The sequence below is a fragment of the Tachyglossus aculeatus genome, chromosome 7 (genome assembly GCF_015852505.1).
Source record: "Tachyglossus aculeatus isolate mTacAcu1 chromosome 7, mTacAcu1.pri, whole genome shotgun sequence".
In the NCBI taxonomy this organism is placed as follows: domain Eukaryota; kingdom Metazoa; phylum Chordata; class Mammalia; order Monotremata; family Tachyglossidae; genus Tachyglossus; species Tachyglossus aculeatus.
Window position 1 is genome coordinate 18,997,705 of NC_052072.1, and position 17,869 is coordinate 19,015,573.

A 17,869-nucleotide genomic window follows, 5' to 3' on the forward strand; every position below is an offset into this window, starting at 1 on the left:
GGCCTGTTACAGGCCTGCTTCGAACCCAGACCCTCACCGGCCAGAGGAACAATCAGCCCCCGACTCCTTCCACTCACTAGCCTTCGGCCTGGCGGCCCCCGTTCCAAGCTGTTCTGAGTCGCGGAGGGAAAGAGGGCGGTGGCTCCAGGGTAGAAGATTCTGCCCGGGCCACAACTTCGAGGAATGCCTGCTGTAGGGTGGGTCGGAGAAGTGTGATGCAGCAGCGTCTGCCAGGAGAGAGCATAACCCCCACTGGCCCGGTCCCCTTCAGCACACAGGAGCCCGGCCCAGATTTCTCATTCGAGAGGATTCGAACTGAAATTTATTTAAGGCGATTAACATATTAGTTCTCAGCCAAAGAAATGTGTAAAAACGTCACCCCAGAGAAGGGGAAAAAAAAAAAACCCAAACCACCCTTCACAGCAAGCCGGCCCGGCACCTGCCTTGACCCAGAAGAAGTGTCTTTCAGACCAGAGACGGCCTCGTGACCCACAGCCTCGGTCGTCTCCATCATCTCCGACGCACCCCACTGCGAGGCGGCAACGAATCTGCAGCTGACGCCTTCCGGTCCGGCGGCTCCCGGCATTCGGGGCGGCCGTGGCAGGCCCGGGGCCTGAGGTCTCGGCCGCTGGTCCGAAGCCCAAAGAGCCCAGGTGGGCATTGGCGGCATCCGTGGAATAAATTAAAGGATGAAGCCCGAAGGTGGCCGGTAACAGCACAGGGGCTAACTGCTCCGGGGTTGGCGGCCCAGCAAGCGAGGCTCCCAGGACGTAGTGCATGAAGGCCGGGGTAAGTGCCCCCATGTTAAGGAGTAAAAAGCCCTTTGAACGAATGGTAGGGCCACAAGGAAGCAAGGGCCAGGTTCCTCTTGCTCCAAAGCTGGGACGGAGTGAACAGTCCGGGCGGGGGAGCCCAGTCTCCCCTCCCCAAGAGGCCCGGCCCCACGTTAGGGGAGAGTGGCACGGAGTCTGACCCTGCCGGAGGCGGCTGATCCTTAGGGGGGACCGCAGAGCAGTGGCTTCCAAGCCGGGCATGGGAGTCCAGGAGCCCTCGGGTGTTGGGGGCGCGGCAGGTCTCCCCGCTGAGGGGAGGGCAGTTGGGTCTCAGCGGCTCATGCAGTTCTGGACGTCCACGAAGCCCATCCTCTGCCTGCGCTTCCTTTGCTCTGTCATCTGGAGTTCAAACCACAGTCAGAGGGTCCAGCTGGGCCCGCCCTGCCCACCCCGGCTCACCACTCAGCCCTGCCAAGGGACCGCCCACCATCCCTTGACAACTTGTACTTCCCAAGCGCTTAGTACAGTGCTCTGCACACAGTAAGCGCTCAATAAATACAATTGATTGATTGATCCCTTCTCTGTGGGACAAGCAGGGCTGAGCCTCGAGGCCCAGTAAGCATAGGAGATGTTCCCTGCCCAAGGAATGTAGAGTCTGCTCAGTCATCCCCCTGCCTCTGGGCAGGGCAACACCAAACCCATCTACACAGGAGGGGCCGCGTTTAGCTGGGAGATGGGGCAGGCGGAAGGTGAGCTCTTGAGGGAGACGGACCGGTTGGAAGTCAGCAAAAGGGACCTTCCGAGAATCCCCTCTGTTGGCCCAGGATAGCCAGACCCATGGGCACACAGCAGGGCCTAAAAGGACACCATGGTAGATCTTGTACCAAGGGAAAATGGGCAGCGGCGGGAGCGGCGGAAGCAAGACGCTTGCTCCTGATGGACACGGGGATGCTCAGAGTCCCTTGCGGACTGATCCCGGGTCCGGCCCAGCCTCGGCCTGGAACCAGCGTCAGGCAGCCTGGCTGACTATCCCAGGGGCAAGGCAAGGGGACTGGTGGAGTGGAGTGGAGTGGATGGGCGGCTGTCCCTCACGGGGCCAGCGTGAGGGGCTCCTGACCTGTTCCTTGAGCTCATTGAGCTGTGAGGTGAGGTGAGACACCAGCTTCATGGTGGAGTTGAGCTTGTCCTGCAGGCTGCGGATTTCATTCTGCTCGCCTTCGCCCTCGTTGCTGACCAGCGACATGGCTCGCATGCGTGGGAACCAATCCAGGTTCTTGTTCTGGGGAAGGAGGCCACGGCTTACAAGGTTACAGGAGGTCAGGGGTCAGCCTGCACCCCAAGGGGCCCCTCGGGTCCCAGCATGAAAACATCCTGGGCCGGCTGGGCCCGTGGCAGAGATGGTGGGCTAGCCTGGGGCGGGGGGGAGTGACTTCTGCACCATCTGTCCAGTTTGCTGACACGTAATTCTTTCCCTTTAGCCTCCGAGGCTGGAGGGTCCTCAGGGCAAAACAGGAGAGCCCCCAAAGAAGAGTAGCCCAGACACAGGCCCGGAGCAGGAGAGCCTCAAGAGAAGAGTAGGCTGGACAGAAAGCAGATGAGCCCTGAGGGAGCAGCTCTGACACTGATACGTTGCCACTATATAACAACATATATCAATCAATCATATTTATTGAGCACTTACTGTGTGCAGAGCACTGTACTAAACGCTTGGGAAGTCCAAGTTGGCAACGTATAGAGACAGTCCCTACCCAACAGTGGGCTCACAGTCTATATATAACACTATATGTTGCCAACTTGTACTTCCCAAGTGCTTAGTACAGTGCTCTGCACACAGTAAGTGCTCAATAAATACGATTGATTGATTGATAGAGCAGGACAGCCCTGAGAGAAAAGCAGCCTGGACACAGGCAGAGCACAAGAACCCCTAGAGAACCACCTTCCACTGGGGCTCCCTGGGGCTGGGCTCCCCTCCCCAGCACGGACAATCTATACAAGAAAAGCAGCGTAGCTCAGTGGAAAGAGCCCGGGCTTTGGAGTCAGAGTTCATGGGGTCAAATCGCGGCTCCGCCAACTGTCAGCTGTGGGACTTCAGGCAAGTCACTTTACTTCTCTGTGCCTCAGTTATCTCATCTATAAAATGGGGATGAAGACTGTGAGCCCCCCGTGGGACAACCTGATCACCTTGTAACCTCCCCAGCGCTTAGAACAGTGCTTTGCACATTTCCCCCTCCCCATCCCGCCCGGCCTTACCTCCTTTCCCTCCCCACAGCACCTGTATATATGTATGTATGTTTGTACATATTTATTACTCTATTTTACTTGTACATACTTATTCTATTTATTTTATTTTGTTAATATGTTTTCTTTTGTTGTCTGTCGCCCCCTTCTAGACTGTGAGCCCGCTGTTGGGTAGGGACCGTCTCTATATGTTGCCGACTTGTACTTCCCAAGCGCTTAGTACAGTGCTCTGCACACAGTAAGCACTCAATAAATACGATTGAATGTTGCCAACTTGTACTTCCCAAGCGCTTAGTACAGTGCTCTGCACACAGTGAGCGCTCAATAAATACGATTGAATGAATGAATGAATGTGAGCCCGCTGTTGGGTAGGGATCATCTCTATATGTTGCCAACTTGGACTTCCCAAGAGCTTAGTCCAGTGCTCTGCACACAGTAAGCGCTCAATAAATACGATTGAATGAATGTGAGCCTGCTGTTGGGTAGGGACCGTCTCTATATGTTGCCAGCTTGGACTAGAGAAGCAGCATGGCTCAGTGGAAAGAGCCAGGGCTTTGGAGTCAGAGGTCAGGGGTTCAAATCCTGGCTCCACTTCTAGTCAGCTGTGTGACTTTGGGCAAGTCACTTAACTTCTCTGCCTCAGTTCCCTCATCTGTAAAATGGGGATTAAGACTGTGAGCCGCATGTGGCACAACCTGATCATCTTGTACCCTCCCCAGCACTTAGAACAGTGCTTTGCACATAGTAAGCGCTTAATAAATGCCATCATCATTATTATTATTCCCAAGTGCTTAGTACAGTGCTCTGCACACAGTAAGCGCTCAATAAATGTGACAATGAATGAATGAGTGAATGAATGAATGAATGTGAGCCCGCTGTTGGGTAGGGACCGTCTCTATGTGTTGCCAACTTGGACTTCCCAAGCACTTAGTCCAGTGCTCTGCACACAGTAAGCGCTCAATAAATACGATTGAATGAATGTGAGCCCGCTGTGGGGTAGGGACCATCTCTCTATGTTGCCAACTTGGACTTCCCAAGCGCTTAGTCCAGTGCTCTGCACACAGTAAGCGCTCAATAAATACGATTGAGTGAATGAATAGTAAGCGCTTAATAAATGCCATTGTTATTATTATTATTCATTCATTCAAAAAATAAATTAAATAAATAAATATAAGAGCCGGAGCCCCCGACTGCAGCCGGCCCAGGGTAACTCTGCCCCAGCAGCACGGACACTCCAGCCGCTGGCACCCTCTGCCACCCGGGACGGGGTTCTGACCTGCCTGCGCTCCTGGCCCCAGGCGCCCAGGACCCCAGATCGCTGAGGCAAACACCAGGAGCGTCTCCCAAGCACGGAGAAGCATCTTGAGGCCCCTGAGGGGCCGTCAGGAGGTGACAGAAAGAGAAGGTCCGGGAGTTGGGAGGCACAGTCCCACCCCCTGCCCGCAGCCCCTCTCTCTCCAGCCCCTCGCACCTTGATCATCTGGGCCACGTAGCTCTCGGGGCCTGTGTAGTCGGTCTTATTCTTCACACGCACCAGTACGATGAAGTACAGGTAGTTCCACATGTTGTGCTCGAATTTGATGTGTTCCTCGAAGGACACGGTTTTGTTGTCAAACTTGTCCCTCTCCAGACCTGCGGGAGGGCTCGGAGTTGGGGCCAGACGTCTCTCCGGTCTCCCCCGCGCTCTCCGCCCACCCGGCCAGGGGGTCAGTTGGGGCTCGCCCCAGGTCCCGCCCCAACGGGCAGCCGGAGCAAACGCTGGCAGAGTCCAGGCCTCGGCTGTGAGCCTGCTGTAGGGTAGGGACCGTCTCTATGTGTTGCCAACTTGTACTTCCCAAGCGCTTAGTACAGTGCTCTGCTCAATAAATACGATTGAATGAATGACTCAGAGGGGACAGAGGGACATTCGGGAGAGGTTCAAGTCCCCTGAGGGCCATGAGCAGACCCAAGGGGCCAGCCTTGGGGCACAGGTGGCAATCAGTCGACACTCGGGGACGCATCTGGGACTGCTGGGAAGGTGGACGGCCTGGAAGTCTGGAGCAAACGTGAGCCTTAGTTCAAGGGGCTTCACGGAGGAGGCAGATTTTGAGTAAGGCCTCAGTGGGGAGGGTTAAGGTTTGGCCAAAGAAATTGAAAGCTTCTTGAGAGCAAGGAGCCTGAGTCTTGCTTCTGTTATGCTCTCCCAAATGCTTTGTATTCAGCCTAAGGAGGACAGGATGACCACATATTGACAGAAAGAGGAGGGAGAGGGGGCACTACACAGGCTCAGGGGGGCTCAGGTTGGAGGAGGGGTGAAGCAGAGGGAGGGAGAGGAGACCGCTCACCACAGATGAAGCACGTGGTTTTGAGGATTTCCTCTTTCTTCTGCTTCTCGCTCCTCAGGTCGGCAAAGGTGTCAATGATGACCCCGAAGATGAGGTTCAGAACAATGATGATGACGATGAAGAAGAACAAGAGGTCGTAGATGACCCGGGCGGGGAACAGGGACTCCTGCGGGGCCGGGGAAGAGAGGCGCCTGAGGCAGAGTGCAAGGCTGGGGGCCGGGACACCCGTGTTCCCCTCCTGGCTGTGTGGCCCTGGACCGGGAGTTTACCCTCTCTGATCCTCAACGTCCCCCCCATGGAGAGAGTGGGAGTCGGGGGTTAATTCCTGCCAAGCCCCAACCCACAGCAGGCCCATTAGGACCAGTCCACAGGCCGGGAGGCTGTCAGAAGTCAGACTGAGGGCGAGCCTGGGCCTCCTGGAACCTGCCGGTCTTGGCTGCCAAGGCAGGGTGGCAGGACAACGTGGATGGGGAGGCAGGAGGGGGACAAGACCACAGAGAGGTGAAGTTTCCCAGGCTGGCACTGTCGAAGGAGAATCCCCGAGATGGGGCTCAGCCCTTCCCAGACCCAACTTGGCACTCAGGGCCTGTACTGGGCAGGGATGCCAATGCCAGGCAGGGAGGACCACTGCCTGATGGGGGAACCCGCCCCGAGCCCAGAAACCTCAACATTGCTCATTTCCCTGCAGGCTGAGAGCTCACCTCCTCCAGGAGGCCTTCCCAGACTGAGCCCCCTCCTTCCTCTCCCATCCCCACCTCCTTCCCCTCCCCACAGCACCTGTATATATGTATATATGTTTGTACGGATTTATTCTATTTATTTTGTTAATTGGTTTTGTTGCCTGTCTCCCACCACTAGACTGTGAGCCCACTGTTGGGTAGGGACCGTCTCTATATGTTGCCAACTTGTACTTCCCAAGTGCTTAGTACAGTGCTCTGCACACAGTAAGCGCTCAATAAATACGATTGAATGAATGGATGAATGAACGCAGGCAGCACTGGGGGGTTCAACAGCTTTGAGCCCACGCCTGCCCCAGCCAGCCGCCGCTCGGAGGGCAGACTGGGGGTCCCGGTGGGGGACTATGAGGCGGGGTGGGATGGACTCACGTCTTTGGACGGCTTGCGGAGGATGTCCCCGACGCCCCCGCCGTTGCGCAGCCCGTGGTTCATCACCGTGACGATGCACATGAGCAGGGTGTCGCAGGCTCGCTCCGTGCCGCCCTCATCCTCCTCTGCAACCGCAACACACCACATGGTGGTCCAGGGCAGTGGCTCCCGTTTCCGCCCGTCACCAGCCACCAGGTCACCAAGCACCTCACCCGTTTTACCTTCCTGAGCCTCGGGCACAGCGATGCCACTGGAACAGCCGACCTGGTCCGCGCCGCACGTGTCCACGAAGGCCGCCGAGCCATGGGGCATTCCCAGGGGGCTGTCTGGAGAGAGGAGCCACACAGCCTCGCACGCTGTGCTGAGGCTCAGGGCCCGGGCCGGCCCTCGGTCCCAGGCCCCCATTGCGACCAACCACTTTCCGGTCCCGGCTCAGGACCTAGACGGGTGCTAAAGGGGTGCCAGAGCCCAGTGGGCACAAGCAGAAGCGGGCACAGAGGGAAGCTAGTAGGGGACGACTCTTCTCCCCCTCCAAAGGGCCACGAGTCCGAAGGGGGAAAGTGGCCCCACCCTGGGAGCTTTCCCCAGGTCGCGGCTGGGCAACAGGGAGGCAACAGAGATGGGAGATTGTGCCCCATCCGGATCTTAGCACTGAAGGAGGGGGAAGATGGGAGCAAGCACTTTTTTTTTTTTTGATGGCATTTATTAAGCGCTTACTCTGTGCAAAGCACTGTTCTAAGCGCTGGGGAGGTTACAAGGTGATCAGGTTGTCCCACGGGGGGCTCACAGTCTCAATCCCCATTTTACAGATGAGGGAACTGAGGCCCAGAGAAGTGAAGCGACTCGCCCAAAGTCACACAGCTGACAAGTGGCGGAGCCGGGATTTGAACCCATGACCTCTGACTCCAAAGCCCGGGCTCTTTCCACTGAGCCACGCTGCTTGATATTCATCCTCTCTCAGTCCCACAGCACTTATTACGGAAGCAGTGGAAAGAGCCGGGGCTTTGGAGCCAGAGGTCACGGGTTCTAATCCCAGCTCCGCCCCTTGTCAGCTGTGTGACTTTGGGCAAGTCACTTCACTGGGCCTCAGTGCCCTCATCTGTAAAATGGGGATGAAGACCCTGAGCCCCACATGGGACAACCTGATTACCTTGTATCTACCCCAGAGCTTAGAACAGTGCTTGGCACATATAGTAGGTGCTTAACAAATACCAACATTATAAATACTGACCATATCTTTAACTCTGCCATTTCCCCTACATCATTATGATACTTAAGTGCTTTACTATAATAATAATAATGGTATTTGTTTAGCGCTATGTGCCAATCACTGTTAATAATAATAATAATAATAATAATAATAATAATAATAATAATAATAATGGTATTTGTTAAGCGCTTACTATGTGCCAATCACTGTTAAGAATAATAACAGTCTTAATCTCCATTTTCACAGATGAGGGGGGCTCACAGTCTTAATCCCCATTTTCCAGATGAGGTAACTGGCACAGAGAAGTGAAGTGACTTGCCCAAAGTCACACAGCTGACAATTAGCAGATCCGGGATTTGAACCCATAACCCCTGACTCCAAAGCCCAGGCTCTTTCCACTGAGCCACGCTGCTTCTCCCACTGGTATATACCAGTGACTGATTGATTAACTAATTGAAAACGGGAGGGGGAAAGGCCAAGGGAGAGGACGGAGACCTTTGGACTTGTTGTCAGGGAGCCGATCCACCTCCAGGATGAAGTCGTCCTTGAGGAAGAGGAAGCCGACGATGGAGAAGAGGTAGACCAGGATGAGGGCCAGCAGGGCGGTCAGCAGGATGGACCGGCCGTTGCGGGTCACGCTCTTGATCACATTGAACAGGGTCTCCTCGCGGTAGATCAGGTCAAAGAGCTGAAAGGGGCGGCGGGCTCAGTGGAGGGCGGCGGCCGGGACCCGGGCTTTCTTGCCTCTCCTCCCCCTGCCAGAGGCCCTTCTCTAAGAGCCGGGGGACCCCTCCCCTGGGGGGAAGCCCACAAATGGGGGAGCCCCACAGACCTAGCCGGGGGTCCGGGGGGGGCTGGAGGTAAAAATGCTGGGAGAGACAGGGGTCTCCCAGCTGTGGCAGAGCCCGGCCTGAAGCAGCAAGGCGGGGAAAGGACAGGTGTGGGTGTATTTTGCTCCGGTTGGGCTTTCAGCAGGGTGGGCAGCAACTCCCAGCGAGGATGAGGAAGGGTGAGGTGCCACCAGCAGGGCCAAACCACCCCCAGAACCACTTTCCCCATCCCTGCCCCAGTGCCCGCTCCGGACTCCGGGCCCCTCAATCCATCCCTCCTCTTCCTCACATCCCCACCTCCCCACACCCCAGAGCGTCACAGTGGCCCCGGGGAGGAGGTACCAGGATGCTGTAGAAAAGCTCATGGGCGAAGATGCCCAGGACGCTGGTAAGGATGTAGCCGACGTGGTAGAGAAACTCCATGTCCATGACCATAGCCTTGTATCCCCGGATAAAGGTGCCGCGGTTGCCCACGAAGCTCACCACGAACACGATCTTATTGGTCAGCTGGGGAGGGAGAACGTGGAGAATGGGGGGTCTGGGTTCAGGTCCCGGCTCAGGGTTGCAGGGGGCCGGGTGGGAAGGGGAGGCTCTGGCTTCCTTCCACTCAGCCCCCTCCAGCCCTCTAGCCCCCTACTCATTTATTCAGTCGTATTTATTCAATCATTCAATAGTATTTATTGAGCACTTACTGTGTGCTGAGCACTGTACTAAAAGCTTGGGAGAATAGCATATAATAAACAGACACATTCCCTGCCCTAACAAGCTTACAGTCTACCTGTGAATTTCCTCCTCCCCGGCTTCAAAACTCTTCCCAAAGGTCACTTCCTACAGGAGGCCTTCCCTGACTGATCCCCACCTTCCCGAGAAGGCCGTCCCTCAGCCACCTGAGCCTGCTTGGCCGCTCCCACGCTTCTACCACCCATTCAAGTCAGCTGGTGTCCCCTGTTACAGCCAAGCACCACATCACCAAAAGTTGCCTCTTACACATCTCCGCAAATCCCTAAGTGCCTGGTACAGTGCCCAGCTCACAACAAACGCCTGGTACGGTGCCCATGGCCCACAACAGGCACCTGATACTGTGCCCGCTGGCCCACAGCAGGCACTCAGTAAATGCTGCCATTGCTCATGGTAAAGCCAATTGGGGAGCAGGGGGATGACGGGGGGAAAAGGAGGAGGAGGAGGGCCACAGCAGGTGGGAGATGCTGAGTGTCTTTCAAGACAGGGGATGAGGATATCTGGGCCCTTAAATGCCAGTTTGGGAAAATCAATCCGTCTGTTCTGTCTGAGGTACTATGGTGGGAGTAGGGGATGGGGAGGTTGGAGATGGCTTTCCCTGCCTCCAGGGCCAGAACTGGGCTTCTGGGAGCTCCCAAGATAAGTTATCCCCTCATTCCCTGCTGAGAGCTCACCTCCTCCAGGAGGCCTTCCCAGACTGAGCCCCTTCTTTCCTCTCCCCCTCGTCCCCTCTCCATCCCCCCATCTTACCTCCTCCCCTTCCCCACAGCACCTGTATATGTATATATGTTTGTACATATTTATTACTCTATTTATTTTACTTGTACATATCTATTCTATTTATTTTATTTTGTTAGTATGTTTGGTTTTGTTCTCTGTCTCCCCCTTCTAGACTGTGAGCCCATTGTTGGGTAGGGACTGTCCCTATATGTTGCCAATTTGTACTTCCCAAGCGCTTAGTACAGTGCTCTGCACATAGTAAGCGCTCGATAAACACGATTGATGATGATGATGATTCCCAGGACTGGAGGATGGGGATGGAGGCGGGTTGCCACACAGGCAGTCCCTGAGCAAAGTTTCACCACATCCTGCCAGGTCCCATGACCCCCCCAAGGGGAAGGTGGGGGGGCTATACCCTGTCCCTTCCCCCATTAGACTGACTGCCCCTCAAGGGCAGGGTTCGAGGCCTTCTCTCCCACATATGGGGCTCAGGGCAGCCCACGGACAGATCAAGTCTTGGTGAGAGGCTAGGACCGGTACCCAGTTGCCCTCCAACCCGCTAGCCACCCCAGATGGCCCCCGCCCTGAGCAGCAGCCGCGGCCCCGGACTCACATTGAGAGCCCCCAGGATGTTGAGGGTGGGACCGATGCCCAGGTAGTAAATGGAGCGCAGGATCAGGGCCACGATCAGGGGCCGGATGCTGTAGCGCTTGGTGAACAGCGCCGCGACGGAGAAGCAGATGAGGATCCAGAAGAGCAGGGAGATGAGTGGGGAGCCCAGCACGCCTGGAGGCCGGGGGCCGGTGGGGAAACAGGGGGAGAAGGGATGAGGCCTGTCCCCTCCAGGAATCAGGTCTCCCACCACCTCGCCCAGGAAGCCACAGAGCTGGATGAAAGGGATGCCCAGGGACCTCTGGCCCTGCTCTTCCCCGACTCGCTACGTGGCTCCAGGTCAATCAATCAGTGGTACTTATTGAGCGCTTACTGTGTGCACAGCACACAAGCAGCGTGGCTTAGTGGAAAGAGCACGGGCTTGGGAATCAGAGGACGTGGGTTCTAATCCCAGCTCTGCCACTTGTCTGCTGTGTGACCTTAGGCAAGTCACTTAACTTCTCTGTGCCTCGGTTGTCTCATCTGTCAAATGGGGATTATGACTGTGAGCCCCACGTGGGACAACCTGATTACCTTGTATCTACCCCAGTGCTTAGCACATAGTAAGCACTTAACAAATACCAACATAATAATTAATTAATAATTAGTAAGTGAGTGGGGGAATACAACATAGAATTGGTAGACACGTTCACTGCCCACAGTAAGCTTATGGTCTAGGCAGTCTGTGTTGCCAACTTGCACTTCCCAAGTGCTTAGTACAGTGCTCTGCACACGGTAAGTGCTCAATAAATACGATTGAATGAATGAATGGAGATCTCACTCCTCTGGGCCTCCTCTTCCCCAACTGTAGCCCAGTGACAGAAGCCACACCTTCTCTCCCCTGCCCCCGGGAGGGTCCAGATCAAGGGGAAAAAGCCCTCCGGGACCAGGTGCTGGGAGTCCAAAACCTCCTGCTCCCCCGTCCCCCCAGCTCACCAGTGGAAGCCCCCTCCACGTAGGGGTAGAAGAAGGCGATAATGATGTTGATGAAGACGGCCAGATTGAAGGAGATGCTGCCCCACAGAGTCATCCGGCGAGAGAACCAGTAGATCAGCGGCATGCCTGTGGGACGGGGCCGCGGCGGGTGGCGGTGAGGGGTGGAAAGGGAGCGGCCCGGACTGGTGGGATGGGGGCACCCACTTTGACCCCATGCTCCGAACCAGCCCCTCACCCAAGGCGACACCCTCTCCTGCTGGGTGGCAGAGGTCACCGAGCCCAGGAATGGACTCAGGGTGGGTTTTCTTGCCAGGTTTGTTGGAGGGGCGGCTTTCTGCGCCATCCCTTCAGTAGCCCAGCCCCCCACCCCCGCAACCTTACAAGCATCCCCCCGGGCCCAGTCCTCAGCCCCCCGGCCGGCCCTCACTGCGCAGCTTCCTCTGCCACTCCATCTCGTTGTGCAGGAAGGATGACTGGTCAAAGAAGTCGCTGACTTTGCTGCCCTGCTCGTCCTGCTCCGTGGTGGTGAACAGCCGGTGCTTGGTCTCCTCCGTCAGGAACTCGCAGATGCCGGGCACCGGAAACACGATCTGCTCCATGCTGCGGTCCTGACGCACGATCTGGGGCCACCGAGGGAGCTGCGTCATGGGGCGCACACCGCACCCCGGGCCTCGGTGGAAGAGGAGGAGGAGGAGGGGACCAGGGCACAGACACCCCTCACACGCCTGCCCTCAGGCATACATAAGCACTAGGATCCCAGCAAGGGGACACTCACACACATACACACCTCTCCCCACCCTTCCTGCCAAGACAGTGAGCCCACTGTTGGGTAGGGACTGTCTCTATATGTTGCCAACTTGTACTTCCCAAGCGCTTAGTACAGTGATCTGCACACAGTAAGCACTCAATAAATACGGTTGATGATGATGATGATGATGATGAAGTCAGGTTTGCATTATATGTTTCAGCTGGAATGTGATGACAGAATTGGGAATGTCTGTCTGCCCGGGTCTAGCACGTTGACCCATCTGCCCGGGTCTAGAAACAGCGTGGCTCAATGGAAAGATCACAGGCTTGGGAATCAGAGGTCATGGGTTTTAATCGCAGCTCCGCCAATTGTCAGCTGTGTGACTTTGGGCAAGTCACTTAACTTCTCTGTGCCTCAGTGACCTCATCTGGAAAATGGGGATGAAGACTGTGAGTCCCACGTGGGACAATCTGATCACCTTGTATCCTCCCCAGTGCTTAGGACAGTGCTTGGCACATAGTAAGCGCTTAACAAATGCCACCATCATTATTATTATTATTATTGGGAGAAATGACATCAGTCACAGTGAACAGTACCACATGAGTTTTCCTTATTCATTCATTCATTCAATCGTATTTATTGAGCACTTACTGTGTGCAGAGCACTGTACTAAGCGCTTGGGAAGTACAAGTTGGCAACATACAGAGACAGTCACTACCCAACAGCGGGCTCACTTGTAGAGGGGTTCTATGAGAATGTGACCGCCGGGTTAGAGGAAAACTGGGGGTTCTCACACATCCATCTTCTCCCTCCTCTTCCCGGCCCAAGACCCACCTCGATCTGGGATGTGTGGTTCTCATAGTAGGCCAGGGGGTCGTCATCCTCCTCCTGGGCTGGGGCTGTGGACTTGAGCATCTGTGATAGCTGCTTGTTGTTGAGGCTGAGCTGCAGGGACGGGGACACACACACACACACACACAACCTCTTCAGTCCCCTGCCAGGACCGCTGGGATTCCCTGCCCAAGTTTGGCTCCTTCGGTGCCAACCTACTCACTGTACCTCCATCTCGTCTGACCCACCAACCCCTTGTCCACATTTTCTCTCTGGCTTGCAACTCCCTCCCCCTTTATATCTGACAGGCCATGGAAAGAGTATGGGCTTCGGAGTCGGAGGTCATGGGTTCAAATCCCAGCTCTGCCACTTGTCAGCTGTGTGACTTTGGGCAAGTCACTTAATAATAATAATAATAATGGTATTTGTTAAGTGCTTACTATGTGCAAAGCACTGTTCTAAGCACTGGGGGGATACAAGGCGATCAGGTTGTCCCACGTGGGGCTCACAGTCTTAATCCCCATTTTACAGATGAGGGAAACTGAGGCACAGAGAAGTTAAGTGACTTGCCCAAAGTCACACAGCTGACAATTGGCAGAGCTGGGATTTGAACCCATGACCTCTGACTCCAAAGCCCGTGCTCTTTCCACTGAGCCACGCTGCTTCTCTCTGGCCCTCAGTTCCCTCATCTGTAAAATGGGGATGAAGACTGTGAGCCCCCTGTGGGACAACCTGACACCTTATAACCTCCCCAGCACTTAGAACAGTGCTTTGCACATAAGTGCTTAATAAATACCATCATTATTATCACTCCACCCATTTTCAAAACCCTCCTAAAATTACATCTCTTCCAAGAGGCCTTGCCCAACTAACCCCTCATTTCCTCTACTCCCTCTATCTTCTGCATCATCTATTCATTTAGGTCTGTACCCTTTTTAATCAATTAATCAACAAGGGTATTTATTGAGCACAGAGCGCTGTACTAAGCGCTTGGGAGAGTACAATATAACTGAGTTGATGGACAGGGTCTCTGCACACAACAAGCTTAAAGTCTGAAGAAGCACTTGATAGTCACTCCAGAGTGCTTGGGTGCATATCCGTAATTTATTCATTTATTTATATGTCTGTCTTCCCTCTAGACTGTAAGCTCCGGTGGGCCGGGAGTGGGTTTACCAACTCTGTTGCATTGTACTCTCCAAAGTGTTTAGTACAGTGCTCTGTTCATAGTAGGCGCCCAATAAATACCAGTGATGGATTGATTAATCGGGCCTTCTCCCTCCCTCCTCTCCCACCCTCAGCCATCTCTGGCTCTGACCCCAATCTGGTCCTCCTTCTGTCTAGCCCCAACCACTGGCCTCCAGCACCCAAGAGGGAACACAAGCTTCAGCCCTCAGGAATACTCTGAGGAATCCAGGAGAACACAGGAAAAATCTCAGAAAATGACAGGAAATCCCCAAGGGAAAAACCAAGAAATCAGATGGCCTAGTGGATAGAGCCCGGGCCTTGGAGTGAGAAGGACCTGGGTTCTAATTCCGCCTCCACCGCGTGTCTGCTTGTGTGACCCTGGGGACGTCACTTAACTTCTCTGTGCCTCAGTTGCCTCATCTGTAAAATGGGGATCAAGACTGTGAGCCCCATGTGGGACATGGACTGTGTCCAACCTGATTAGCTTGTATCCACCCCAGTGCTCAGTACAGTGTCTGTAGACTGTGAGCCCACTGTTGGGTAGGGACTGTCTCTATATGTTGCCAACTTGTAGTTCCCAAGCGCTTAGTACAGTGCTCTGCACACAGTAAGTGCTCAATAAATACGATTGATTGATTGGCACATAGTAAGCGCTTAACAAATACGATAAAAAAAAAAGAAATAACTCCTTGAGGGAAAGCCCCAAGAAATTCTTCCAGGATATCCCACTCCAAGGGAAAAGGCAGGAAACCCAGGTAGTGAAATGCTCAAAAAGGCCAGGAAATCCAGGCAGGAAAACCTGGCAAAATCTCTCTGTAAACCCGCAGAAATCCACAGGGACCTGCATTGTGAAACATTGGGAAATTGTGCAGGAAAACCCCAGGCAGACAATCTGCTTGGGAAAACACCAGGAAATCCAGTGGGGGGAAAGGCAGGAATCCTCTAGGGAAAAGGGTGAGAAATATGAATGAGTCAGTCCTGGGAAAGTGTTGCGGGGGCGGGCGTGGAGGTTGAAGGGGAGAAATAGTCACAGGGCAGAGAGTAGGAGCACAGGGAGTCGACCTCTCCGGCCCCTACGGATTGGGGTTGGGGAAAGGAGAACCCCATGGATCAAGCTGGCAATGCCTCGGCGAGCGTGAGCCGGCCACCCGCGCCCACCCCTACATTCCCCAATGTAAAAAGGCAGCAGAGAGGGGCTGACCACCCTTAACCCCCTCCAGACTGGGTTGTCGCAGGTCCCCCCACCCAGCCCATGGGCTCGGGACCTAGACCACCGGACAAGGAGCAGAGGCTGGGGTGTGAGGCCTTCTGGAAAGGGCCCAGGAGGCCCTGGGTCGCGGTCCCTGCCCCCTACCATGGACGAGATGCCCTCCTCTTCCTCTTCCTGGATTCGCTTCACCGGCTTCAGCAGGTGCTGCAGCGTCTTGTTGTGGCGGGAGAGCTGAGGGGCAGAGGCGGCTGCGATTAGGTGGTCTCCACGCGGACCCCAAAGGGGTCCTGAGCTCAGCCCCCGGGAGTGGACACAGACCCCTCTCAGGTTGCCATGGGCACCGCTGGGACAGATTTGTAATCGCCTGCCTCTAACCCTTGCTCCATCCCGTCCCATCAATCTCTTCTTCCCAGGGAACTAGAAAGAGTGGATGGGTAAGGTAAAAAAAAGGCTCCGGGGATAACTCAAGGGTCCCTAAGAGGGGGTCCACAGCTTGGAAGAGGAAGCTTTAGGAGCGAGTCGAGTGGAGGGAAGAGAAGTTAGGTACATATCTGTAATTTATTTGTTTATATTATTGCCTCTATATATTATTGTTTATATATTGTTTGTATTATTGCCCCCTCTAGACTGTATGCTCATTATGGGTAAGGACTATGTCTGTTCATGGTTACATTAGAGAAGCAGCATGGCTCAGTGGAAAGAGCCCGGGCTTTGGAGTCAGAGGTCGTGGGTTCAAATCCCAGCTCCGCCAATTGTCAGCTGTGTGACTTTGGGCATGTCACTTAATTCTCCGTGCCTCAATTCTCTCATCTGTAAAATGGGGATTAAAACTGTGAGCCCCCACGGGACAACCTGATCACCTTATAACCCCCCCCCCAGCGCTTAGAACAGTGCTTTGCACATAGTAAGCGCTTAATAAATGCCATTATCATTATTAGAGAAGCAGCATGTCATAGTGGAAAGAGCCCAGGCTTGGGAGTCAGAGTTCGTGGGTTCTAATCCCGCCTCCGCCACTCATCTGCCGTGTGACTTGGGCAAGTCACTTCACTTCTCTGTGCCTCAGTTACCTCATCTGTAAAATGGGGATTAAGACTGTGAGCCCCACGTGGGACAACCTAATTACCTTGTGTATGCCCCAGTGCTTAGAACAGTGCTTGGCACATAGTAAGCACTTGACAAATGCCATTATTATTAGTATGATTAGTATTTTTATATTGTACTCTCCCAAATTCTTAATACAGCGCTTTGCATACTGGAAGTGCTCAATAAATACGATTGAATTAATGAATTAAAAATTGGGCTGCTGCCATCAGACAGGGATAATCACAGGGAGCAGCATCCAACCCTGGCCAGCTGGACTCAGAGAGGAGGGGAAAGAGAAGTAGGGGCAGGATCCAGGACCCTGCAGGGAGAAGAGGGCAGGGACTAGGGCATTTCCATGCAGTTTCACAAGAAACGAACAGCATACAAATCAAATACAAAATCATATGCAAACGATCAGCTATAATTTTTTGAAGACAAAGGTTTGAGCCCTGTGTCTCCGGAGCTGCAGCCTGTAGGCTCGGTCTTGGTGTGAGGAGGGAGGGGAGGGAGAGAGGAGAGAGGCAGCAGAGGGAGGAAGAGGCAGAGATGCATCCCGGTGGCCTAATGGATAAGGCTTGGGCCTCCTAAGCTGGGGATTGTGGGTTCGAGTCCCATCCGGGGTGAGATCAATTGGTTTGAGTAGCAGCATGGCCTCCTGGACACAGCATGGAGAAGTCAGAAGGACCTGGGTTCTAATCCTGCCTCCATCACTTATCTGCTGTGTGACCTTGGGCTTGTCGCTTAACTTCTCTGTGCCTCAGTTACCTCATCTGTAAAATGGGGATTAAGGCTGGAGTTTTATGTGAGATAGGGACTTTGTTCTACCTAATTAACTTGTATCTACCCCAATGCTTAGTACAGTGCCTGGCACATAGTAAGTGCTTAATGGATACCATTAAAATAAAAAAGATGGAGGGGAGGAGAGAGGGAGGGAGCGGAAGGGTTGGGAAGATGGAGAGCAAAAAGGTGGAGGGAGTGGAGGGATGGGCGGAGGGGGGATGGATGCCTGAGGAGGACAGCGGGAGGATGCCCGGAATGGGTACCTGCAGCGCCAGGATGTAGATGTTATGCCCCACTTCACGGGGAGAGACTTCAGAGTTTTCACACTCCTCCTCCTGCAGATAGGCCTTCTTGATCACATCCACCTGTGGGGCCATGGCATGTCAGCAGAGCAGCCAGAGCAGGAGGGTCATTGGCGTCACTGAGTCCAGTGCCAAGGCTGAGGGCAGCTCTCACTGAGAGTCCAGTAGATTGTTGGAGCTTGGAAACAGCCCTGACCCTCCCTC

General features: G+C 54.5%; 1 protein-coding gene across 1 annotated transcript in view; it reads right to left on the reverse strand.

Annotated features, from left to right (window-relative positions):
- Nucleotides 1-289: 289 nt before the first annotated feature.
- ITPR3 (inositol 1,4,5-trisphosphate receptor type 3) overlaps nucleotides 290-17,869 on the reverse strand; it is a 95,112-nt gene continuing 77,532 nt past the window's right edge. The window contains exons 45-58 of the mRNA XM_038749658.1: nucleotides 17,627-17,728; nucleotides 15,645-15,731; nucleotides 13,109-13,219; nucleotides 11,954-12,146; nucleotides 11,527-11,652; nucleotides 10,553-10,725; nucleotides 8,824-8,988; nucleotides 8,147-8,339; nucleotides 6,663-6,767; nucleotides 6,442-6,566; nucleotides 5,336-5,501; nucleotides 4,483-4,643; nucleotides 1,891-2,052; nucleotides 290-1,172 (exon numbers count right to left, since the gene is read on the reverse strand). Coding sequence (XP_038605586.1) covers nucleotides 1,104-1,172; nucleotides 1,891-2,052; nucleotides 4,483-4,643; nucleotides 5,336-5,501; nucleotides 6,442-6,566; nucleotides 6,663-6,767; nucleotides 8,147-8,339; nucleotides 8,824-8,988; nucleotides 10,553-10,725; nucleotides 11,527-11,652; nucleotides 11,954-12,146; nucleotides 13,109-13,219; nucleotides 15,645-15,731; nucleotides 17,627-17,728 — 1,938 coding nt within the window. The 3' untranslated portion in view covers nucleotides 290-1,103. The remainder of the gene's footprint in view (nucleotides 1,173-1,890; nucleotides 2,053-4,482; nucleotides 4,644-5,335; nucleotides 5,502-6,441; nucleotides 6,567-6,662; nucleotides 6,768-8,146; nucleotides 8,340-8,823; nucleotides 8,989-10,552; nucleotides 10,726-11,526; nucleotides 11,653-11,953; nucleotides 12,147-13,108; nucleotides 13,220-15,644; nucleotides 15,732-17,626; nucleotides 17,729-17,869) is intronic.